This window comes from Labeo rohita, chromosome 3 (genome assembly GCF_022985175.1).
Source record: "Labeo rohita strain BAU-BD-2019 chromosome 3, IGBB_LRoh.1.0, whole genome shotgun sequence".
NCBI classification, from domain to species: domain Eukaryota; kingdom Metazoa; phylum Chordata; class Actinopteri; order Cypriniformes; family Cyprinidae; genus Labeo; species Labeo rohita.
Genome location: NC_066871.1, coordinates 43421050 through 43431838, shown reverse-complemented (window position 1 = coordinate 43431838; position 10789 = coordinate 43421050). Strand labels below are relative to the sequence as shown.

The 10789-nt window shown below is 40.8% G+C and overlaps 1 protein-coding gene across 1 annotated transcript; it reads left to right on the top strand.

The window, feature by feature from the left end:
* The first annotated feature begins 1037 nt into the window (after positions 1–1037).
* LOC127162755 (interferon-induced very large GTPase 1) lies at positions 1038–6311 on the top strand. Its single transcript, XM_051105609.1, has one exon. The coding sequence runs from the start codon at positions 1038–1040 to the stop codon at positions 5808–5810; it is 4773 nt and encodes a 1590-aa protein (XP_050961566.1). The 3' UTR covers positions 5811–6311.
* The last annotated feature ends 4478 nt before the right edge of the window (positions 6312–10789 follow it).

Sequence of the window (10789 nt, the reverse complement as noted above, 5' to 3'; positions counted from 1 at the left end):
GGGAGTCCTGCTTCCAAGCAAACTATTAGTAGATGGATCGTCGATGCCATTTCTACTTCTTATGTGTCTTCGGACCTTCCTTCTCCTATGGGTCTTCGAGCCCATTCCACTCGTGCTACGGCTGCTTCCAAAGCACTCATGTTAGGTGTCCCCATCCAGGACATCTGTAATGCTGCGGGGTGGTCCACGCCGCTCACCTTTGTCAGGTTCTATAGCCTAGACACCCGAGCCACTCCTGGCTCTTCTGTCCTTGTGCCATAGCAATTCACTAGGCAGGGACTTCGAAGTCTGGTGGCATGGGCATCTCGTTCCCCTAGCGTTTGCCGACGCAGCTCGAGTTCCCGAAGGGGAACGTCCCAGGTTACGTATGTAACCATGGTTCCCCGAGGGAACGAGACGCTGCGTCTCGGTCCATCCTTCTGGCATCCCTGCCGAGCGCTCGCTTCATTCTTGAAGCTGACGCCGGCCGGCTTCGCACGTGCTTTTATGCTTCCTGGTCGGTGACGTCACCCGCCCGTGACGTCCCGCTTTCTCATTGGTCAGATTTCACATGTGTTCAGAGCGTGGTTCCGCCAAAGGCGTTCCCCTAGCGTTTGCCGACGCAGCGTCTCGTTCCCTCGGGGAACCATGGTTACATACGTAACCTGGGACGTTTGCGCTGCAGAATGTCTATTCGCGTCTTTGCATTGACTTAACATGTAAATCACTCGCGCTTAACACTTCATTCGCATCTGGTGTGAACGCACCTTTAGACTACAGCATTAAGTGTTTCTTTGTCTCATTTTATCTGTTTTTGAGCATTTTGGATGCAAGACTGTAGGAGTGTCTAATCCTGCTCCTGCTTTTATTGTTTTGCATTATCCTTGCTATATTCTACTATTTTGTACATTTCTAGTTCTCCACATGTAATTTTGTTTGTCATTTTTGTCTACTCTGTCGGTGTTATCTTTTCTTATTGTATCTATGCTGTACAACATTCATGAACAATGGAAAGGTGCTAGAAAAACGTATTAATTATGCTATTTCTTTTACAGGGAATGGTTTCAACAGAAGAAACAACACCTGAACTAGACAAAGGAAAAGAATGGTTTAAAACAACAGAGTCTCTCTTTGGTAGACTTCATCTTAAAGTCAGACACTGTAATCTGAAAGCTGCAGATGTTGTTCAGTTAACTGAACATTCATTACGGTCCTATGAGTCTTGTCCTGAAGAAGAGCTGATTCAGACTTTCGTACAAAAACTACTGATGATGAACTACAGAGCAAGATACATTCATGTTAATAAGGCAAGTGAACAGGATCAAACAGAACAAAGAGACTTAACTGAAGACAGCAGTGATATATTTAAAGCAGTGTTTTTGACAAACAAAGGAACAAGCCAACCTGACCCTGTTCACCCGATGGATGTTCAGATGGCTGTGTTTCATTGTGCTGACGGTTTCCTGAAGCAGCTGATGGTGACTAAACTGTCCCAGTGTCAGTACGCTCTGCCTCTGCTTGTTCCTGATCCATTCACACAACAGATTGAGTTTCCTCTCTGGACATTCAGACAAATCAACAAGAGCTGGAAGATGACAAACACCAACAATGAAATCATCAGTCAAACCCAGCCGATCTACAAGGCAGAAACTTCAATGGTGTTTTTCTTCAGGTTTGGCTCTTTATCTTCATCCAAGTCTCAGCTGATGAACAGTCTGATCAATGAGAGATACAACACATTCTTCCACAGGAACTGCGCAGGCAGCAGCAGAACCAGAGTCCTGATGGATGGAGTGGTGGAGATCACCTGGTTCTGCCCCTCTGGAAAATATGATGATAAATTCACTGAGTGTGTTGCATTCTGTAATCTACACGGTGATGCAGGAGACCATGAGAAACAGCTGCAGATCCTCACTGAAATGGCCTCAGTTAATGTTGTTCTTCTACCACGACTGGACAGGGATGCCAAACATGCAGCAAAGATGCAAAACCTGTACAGGAACAGAAAGCCTCTCATTTGTCTATTTACTGAGGATGATTCAGTTCTCACACTGATGCAAAAAGGAAAATATAAAGTTGGTTTGAAAGACAGATGTCAGCCAACTGTTTCTGATGAACTCAGAAAAGCTATAAAAGAATGTCTTTCAGAATCATCTTCCACTTTCAGACTTGAAGATGTGTCCAAACACTCAGACATCAGAGTAGATGAGGAAGATGATAATGACTGCAGAAGAGGAAGAGAAGCAGCACAGCAGATGATGAGTTTACTGAAGAAGAAAGATCTGATAGAAATCAAAGAATCATTTCTGCCTCATCAGGGGAAACTGTGGCATCAGTGGAGTCAGAAGAACAAAGAACTACATCGACCTCGAGCAGATGAGACAGAAATGGAAATAAGTAAAAAACACTCAGCGATTCTGAAAATCCGTCAACAGCAGCATGAATGTGAAATCAGTAACTTTATGAAGCTCTTCATTAAAGAAATGAGCTCGCATGCTGAACGTAAGATGTTTTTCCTTAAATGGCTCAGAATCCTCTTGGATGAATACACTTCTGCTGATCTTTCTGCTCTACATCACAAATATTATGAAAAATGGTTAACAGTTTTAAAACTGAAAGAAAAACAAGATGAATGTGAGAAAATAAAAGATGAACAAGCACAACTTGAGAGAATATCTGAGGATCTTCAAGCTGCAGCCTTTGGTTTGGAGCACATCATGAGGGAGATCAGTCAGATCTATGAATCATGTTTATCTATAAAGAAAAGCAAGAAAGACCTGCAGTTTCACTTCTCTTCTCTCCCAAGTTTTGCAGCAGAGATGATGATCTCTGGATTTCCACTGGAGCTGATGGATGGAGATGCTGCTCATGTTCCTGTGATCTGGATCTCTGCTGTTCTAGATCAACTCAAACAGAAACTGGGAGACCAGAGAGTCTTTGTTCTGTCAGTTTTAGGGCTACAGAGCTCTGGGAAATCCACCATGCTGAATGCCATGTTTGGACTCCAGTTTGCTGTCAGTGCTGGCAGGTGCACCAGAGGAGCTTTCATGCAGCTGGTCAAAGTGTCTGACGAGATGAAAACACAGATGAACATTGACTATATTCTGGTTGTTGATACTGAGGGTCTTTGTGCTGTCGAACTCGGAAGATCAACAAGACATCATGACAATCAATTGGCCACATTTGCTGTTGGTATTGGAAATCTGACACTGATCAACATCTTTGGAGAAAATCCTGCTGAGATGCAAGATATTCTTCAGATTGTTGTTCAGGCTTTCATGAGGATGAAGAAGGTCAGACTGAATCCCAGCTGTGTGTTTGTGCATCAGAACGTTACTGACATTACAGCTGGAGAGAAAAACATGGAGGGAAGGAGGCGACTACAGGAGACACTGGATGAGATGACAAAACTTGCTGCTAAAGATGAAGTCTGTGAAGCAGAATGTTTCAGCGATGTCATTAGATTTGATGTTCAGAATGATGTGAAGTATTTTGCTCATCTCTGGGAGGGCAGCCCACCCATGGCACCACCAAACCCAAATTACTGTGAGAATATTCAAGAACTAAAAGAAACAATTATGTCTCATGCCTCAAAATCAGATGAAATTATGCTGATAGACTTAAAAGATCGTATTAAAGATCTCTGGGAGGCTTTACTAAATGAACGATTTGTCTTCAGCTTCAAAAATTCTCTGGAAATTTCAGCCTACAGGAAACTGGAGACAAAATACAGCAAGTGGTCCTGGAGTCTTCGCAGTGCCATGCTGGAAACTGAGAACAAACTACACAACAAAATTGAAAATGAAACAATTAATGAAGTTGAGGAAACTGATCTTCAAAGAGAACTGAAGACGACAAGTGAAGAAGTGAAAAAATCAATGTCAGAGTTCTTTGAGAAAGACACAGATGCAAATATACTGATTCAGTGGAAAACATCATTTGAAACCAAAATCAAAGATGTTGAAGAAAATGTTGTGAGAGGAACAAAAAGGACATTAAATGAGATTCTTCAGCAGCGAGACCTGAAAAAAGAAATTGATGCTCAGATGACACATCATGAAAATACGCTCTATGAAAAGAGCAAAGAACTTGCCCTAAAAATGAAATACAAACCAAAAGACGAAGAAACACTGCAGAAAGAGTTTGATTTGTTCTGGGAAGAGAGTGTGAAGAAGATCAGGAGAGACACCCATTCAGTCAAACACATTGATGCATTGAGGGATATGAAACTCCTCCTTAGTGACATCTATGAAGGAAGTCTCCCTACAGACCACTGGAAAGAGGGTAGTGAGTACAAGGATATTTTTACTGTGTCGAGTTACTCAGAATATGTTGTTTTCAAAAAGTCCACCAAAAAAGGAATTACAGAGGGTGTAAAAGAGGGTTACAGAACAGTTAAAGGAACATTGAGATATACTCTGAAACTGTCTCCAGTAGATGAATCCCAAATAAGAGTATTAGTCCAAGACATTGTTCAGCAAACAGACAATTTGATTCAGTCATTTAACATTTCAAAGATGGGCTACAACATCAGTTGCATTCAACAACTCACAGATTACATCATTAATAAAGTAAAACAACATCAGGAAGGACCAGTGAAATATGTCTTCAAGAATCAATTCTTTATGGATTTAGTTCTTTCCATCTGTACGAGAGCAAACAAAATGATCACTGACCAACACAGAATGTTTAGGGAAGCCAATGATCCTATGTTATATGTGGAGAAGAAGAGAGAAGAGTATTATAGCATTTTCCAGACATACTGTCACGGAGCAACATCAGCTGCAATTTTTGGCAAGATCATCTGTCAGAAACTTAAAGAGCCCATTGAGCAGAGTGTCTACAAGAAGACTTCCAGAGATCTGACAGATGAAATGAGATCAAACTGTGAATCACTGAATGGAAACAGATCAAAACTGGAGAAACACATCCTGAAGACACTAGCAGAAGTGGAAGATTTTGACAAATACATGAACTACATGAATAATCCCAGAGATCACTTCAAGAGTTTCATCAGAGATGAAGTCAGTCGCTACATCACTGATAAGTTCAGTGTCAGTGTTTTACCCAAGATGAAGGAGAACATTAAACTCCTGCAGCAGAAAATCATGAAAGCAGCTCATGAATCTACTGAACATGTTCAAGTGAACAGTGGAGATGTTGGTTTGTGGTTGAAGAGTTTCACACAGCAGCTCTCAGATGAGCTGATCTTCTCTGAAAAAGACCTCAGTGGAGTGAAGCATGATGATGTTGATGATTTCAGCCTCCTAGAAGACGTCATAAGAGAAGAAATTATTGTTATAATGTTCGACATCAGCAGTAGATTTAACACAGAGACATTTCCAGTGAATCTGGACCATAAGTTCAGGCCAGATGAGATTCTGATTGATCACTTCTGTCAGTGCTGTTGGGTTCAGTGTCCGTTTTGTACAGCCCTCTGCACCAACACCATAGAAAACCATGATGAGGATCACAGTGTTCAGTTTCATCGTAGTATTGGACTAAGTGGGATACATTACAAAAATACATCTAACTTGTCTACTCATATCTGCACATCAGCAGTAGCAAACAGCAATCTGTATTTTTATCCCTACGACTCAGAGGATAAAATCCCCTGGACAGAATACAGGAGAGCAGGAAAAGTTTATGCAAAGTGGAGCATCACCCCTGATCTCTCTGTACTCCCCTACTGGAAGTGGTTTGTTTGCAGATTCCAGAAAGATCTGGAAAAGCACTACAATAATAGATTTGAGGGGAGTGGTGAGATTCCCCGTGAATGGAGAGCATACTCAAAACAAGATGCTTTTGAAAGTTTGGATAAATACAATTAATTATTACTAGGGGTGTCGCAATATACTGGTATTGACGATAATCATGATATCCAAACATGAAATATCTGCATTGTGTTCATTTAGCATGTGACAAATATACCGGTATTGGAGATAATATGAGTAGGACTCTTATGTTAACACGATGAGTAAATACTTTAGCGCCAGTATAATAACATAATTTTTTATGTTTAATTAGAGTATGTTCACGTTCAGTGAAGTTGAGTTGTGAATTTACAATACACTGTGTATGTATGAAATGTAATAATGAAAATGTATTTTAATTTAAAGCCTGATTCGGACGGCAATTGTTTCTTATGGGGATGTAGGCTATTTTCATAATTTACAGGGGGTAGTCGATTTTATGATTTTATTGCCATCCGAATCCAGAATGTCTGTGTTTATCTCTCACCACCAACATAAAAATCCCTGGCCAAATTATATGAGGCGCCATGTAGGATTTAAATCAAACTTCGCTTATCAATACATACATAAAACTTGCATATTCACATAGAAATTACTTGCATATACATGTATATATATATATATATATATATATATATATATATATATATATATATATGCGTGTATTTCTCATATATATATATATATATATATATATATATATATGCACACTAATATGAAATCCATACCAATATATCTTATGTTATTAATGAATGCACATGCACTTGTGAATAACTTGTGTATACATATAAACTTGACGCATGTTTACGCTAATAGACACTCGCTTATACATATAAACTCGATTCATGCATATGCACCCACAACAACACGCACATATACATATAAACTCGGTGCGTGCATACACACCCATAAAACACTCACGCAAACATACAAAATAAATTTATACAAAATAAAAATAGGTAAGACGCATGTGTGACTGGTCTTCACCTAGCTCTGCGTTGTGTGTGGATGAATGGAATCAGACAATGGGAAATACTCGGGCCACATTTTATTCTGCATGAATAAAAGAACAATAAATCAAAACAAGCTTGAATCTGTGGTCTTCTTTCACATTTGTATCCCTCTCCTCAATCGTGTTTGCCGCGAACTGAGACATTTTACAATATTCACGTTTCTCATATAATCAAGTCAAATAGTGTTCAACATATTTCATAAAAAAAGAATAAAGCATTATACATAAATTCAAAACAACTTTAACAGAAGCATGAATGAGAACATACCTGCATGAATAAAATAACAATAAATCAAAACAAGCTTGAATCTGTGGCCTTCTTTCACATTTGTATCCCCAACCTATCAAGGAGAGGAATTTTTTTAACCACGAAGCTTGTGCACTCATGCTTATGAACTCTCTTAAAAAAAAATACATGCTTCATATTATTCATACAAACTTCATACAAGAGTAAAGTGCATTTTAGAACAAAATTGCATATATCATTACTACAAAACTCATATGATACTTTTTTAGACGGAGCTTCAGTGCAACTCACCTCTCCTCAATTTCGTTTGCCGTGAACTGAGGGAGAGCAGCCGGAACCAGAACACAACACTTAAAGGAGCCATATACTATATTTAACAATACACCAGCCACTGAAAGTAAACATGGCTATGAAAACATGAAATGTCAAATATAAGAGATTAAAAGAATATAAAATAAACTTGATAATTACTAGGAGAGAACTTTTGAGTAAAATTAATAATATGGCGCCCGTTACATTGACCTCCCCTAATTTCACCAAAATTCTGTATGTGCATAAAGAGGATTTTCTAAAGAATCACAATGCAAGAATACCATAGTTACAGCAATGAAAGCTATCTGTCCTGACAGATACAGAGAAATTTGAGGGTGATCAGGCCTCAAAACCTCTTAGTAAAGTATGTTGCCAAGTACACCATATCACACTTAGTCCTCACTCACATAAAGTGTCTTATGTGCAACTTGATGAAAAATATCTCCCAAGGGCTAAAGAGAAAAAAAGTAAACTCATTGTAAAGGTTAGCATTAAAACAAACTTAAAACTGACTGAGACTTTTTCAGGAATTTATTTGGCAAGTTTAGCATTTTAAATGGCTTTTGGACCATGGTCTCTGTTAGATGGTTTACTCTCTTCACGACTCTACCAGCCCGTGCTGTAAATTTGCCTTGTTCGTGACCTGGTATCGACACATCTTCACTGACTGAGTCATCAGCATCTGGATTGGTCATATCAGGTTCTGCAGATGCACTGTCAGCATCAGAAATACCAGGGCCCATTGCCTCATCAGAGAGAAATCTGGCTTTGACTGTCTGGGATGGAATCACCACAGTAAGTGTCACCACTGTCATCCTCTTCTTGTTGTGACTGTTCATCAACAGATATTAAATTCTTTGAATTATCCTCATTTGATGCCCATGAACATGTTTTGTTTCCAGGGTTCTTGTCCTCCAAGCAATCAGTGGAATTTGATAATAGGCTCTCACACTCTGAATCATCGGAGCACTCATCAGCCATTGACCCACATGATTTGTCCTCAGGAAGTGTTACTGGTAAGAAACTAATGTCCAAGAGTATATTTTGATGAAGCACTTTAGTGAGTCCTTTGTCATCCTTCACTCTGTATATGTGTGTTTTAGGGTCACGATCCACAATGGTATACACAGTAGATTCCCATCTATCAGCCAACTTCCAATTTCCTCTCTCTCCTTTGTTGGCAATCAACACTCTGTCTCCACAGTTTAGATGTACCCCTTTGATCTTGCGGTTATACATCTTGGTCTGTTCGTTTTGTTCTTGTACAGCATGTTTTGGGCAAGGTCGGCTGCTTCGTGAAGATGAGACATCAGTGTAGAAGCATAACTGCTATAGTCAACTGTTGCAGGATCTCTCAAAACTTGTTTAAACATTACGTCCATGGGTAATCATGGGACTCGCCCAAACATGAGTTGGAAGGGGGCATAGCTGGTTGTCTCATGAACTGTCGAATTGTAAGCAAAAGTCAGTGTCTGAATCTGTTGTGGCCACTTATCCTTAGATCTCAAGGGCAATGAACGAAGCATATTTCCTAATGTTACACCGCTCTGTGATGGCGTTGCCCATAGGATGATAGGCAGTCGTGCGAGATTTGGAGACCCCAGCAAGTGCCAGCAGTTCAGAAATAAGCTCACTCCGAAAATTTGTGCCTTGATCCGTATGGATTCACTCAGGGAATCCCTACACACAGAACACGTGATCCCATAACTTCCGAGCAACTTGCTTAGCTGTTTGGTTAATGCAAGGAAAGGCATGTGCGAGCTTAGTGAAATGATCTTTCAAGACCAGCACATCCACTGAACACTGCTTGTTATCCTCTGCACTCCAAAAGTCAAGACAAACTAACTCCATAGGTATAGATGTTTGGATACTTTCCAGGGGAGCTCGAGCAGCTGGCTCAGGCGTTTTTGCCAGAATTCACCTCCTGCAACACTTGACATATTCTTTGATCTCATATTCCATCTTGGGCCAGAAGAAACGCTGTCTCGCCAAGTGAATTGTTCTAGCCTGTCCTTGGTGACCAGCAAGATCATGAAGACCGGCTAAGGCCTTTTCCAACAAGCTTCGAGGAAGGACATACTGGTGGCGTTTCTGCTTGCTAACTGGGTCCTTGGTCACTCTATACAAAACCCAATCCTGGACTTTCAGATGATCCCACTGCTTTATAAGTGCTTGAGCTCTGAAGTCAAACTTTCCTCTCTCTTGCCTAGAAGGGCGTCTTTTACGAATTACAAAAGGGAGAACTTTAGAGATGGTAACATCAAGCTCTTGACTTCTTTGCAGCTCATCATGAGAGAACCCAAGCAGATGTAGCAGCTGCAACCTGTTGAACCGACTGCACCAACCGGACAGCACGTGTTAATGTTGCTGTTTTCCAGTCGTTTTGGACTTGACAAAGTGTCTTGACGGCTACTGAGTCACAAAGCTGCATGTAACTCGACTGACATCCCACACGATCATTAAGCTTGTGGCACTCAACCTTCAAGCGAAACACATCCTGTATACCTTCTTCCTTAACGGCATCAGCTTCAGTGAGTAGATGGTTGTAACTCTCATTCATGAGTCTGTGACTAACTGTACTCGCAAATGGATCTCTGCTCAAAGTATCAGCCACCGCATTCTTTGTTCCTGCGATATGTTTAATATCAAAAGAGTAAGGGGCTAGTTTTGAAACCCACCTTTGTTCACAGGCATCAAGTTTTGGCTTAGACATGATGTACGTTAGTGGATTGTTGTCAGTGCAAACTGTGTGCCCTTTGAGCCAGTGGCTGAACTTTTCGCACACACTCCACTTCAAAGCCAGAAACTCAAGCCTGTGAGCAGGATATTTTTTCTGTGATGCATTCAAGGTCTTGCTGGCAAAGGCAATGGGTCTCACTATTTCTTCCCCTGCTGGGACTTGGGAAAGCACAGTGCCAAGCCCATCTAGAGATGCATCAATGGAGAGAATCAGTGGCTTTGAGAAATCTGGATGTGCAAGAACAACACAGTTCAACAACTTCTCCTTAAGCATGTTGAAACATCACACTCATCCACCCAGTCACTAGCATTCAGCTTCCAAAATGTGCCAACGTACTTCCCAGTTCTTACTTTTCCTCGTCTCTTCTGTCCCGCAGATAGAGCAAAGAGGGCCTTGGCAATCGCAGAACAATTAGGAATGAAGTGTTGATAGTAAAAAATCATTCTTAAGACCATGTTCCCACCGTCTCCACAACTTCACACCCTACCGTCATCTCAACACAGGTGTGCCAATTCTGCAGCTTTATTTTAATGTAGCTGACCACCGTGCCCACATTCCCCTGTGTCTGTCGTCCATCATGTTCCTAATTACTGCAGTCAGACTGTTATCTGATTATGGATGGTAAAGGGGTATCGAGGCTGTCTTTGCCTGAGTGGCCTATCTGCTGCCCCATTAGCTGATACAGATAGTCTTACAGAACCCTGTGCAGCTTGTTTCAACAACAAGCACTCCCTTCTCAATGGGGA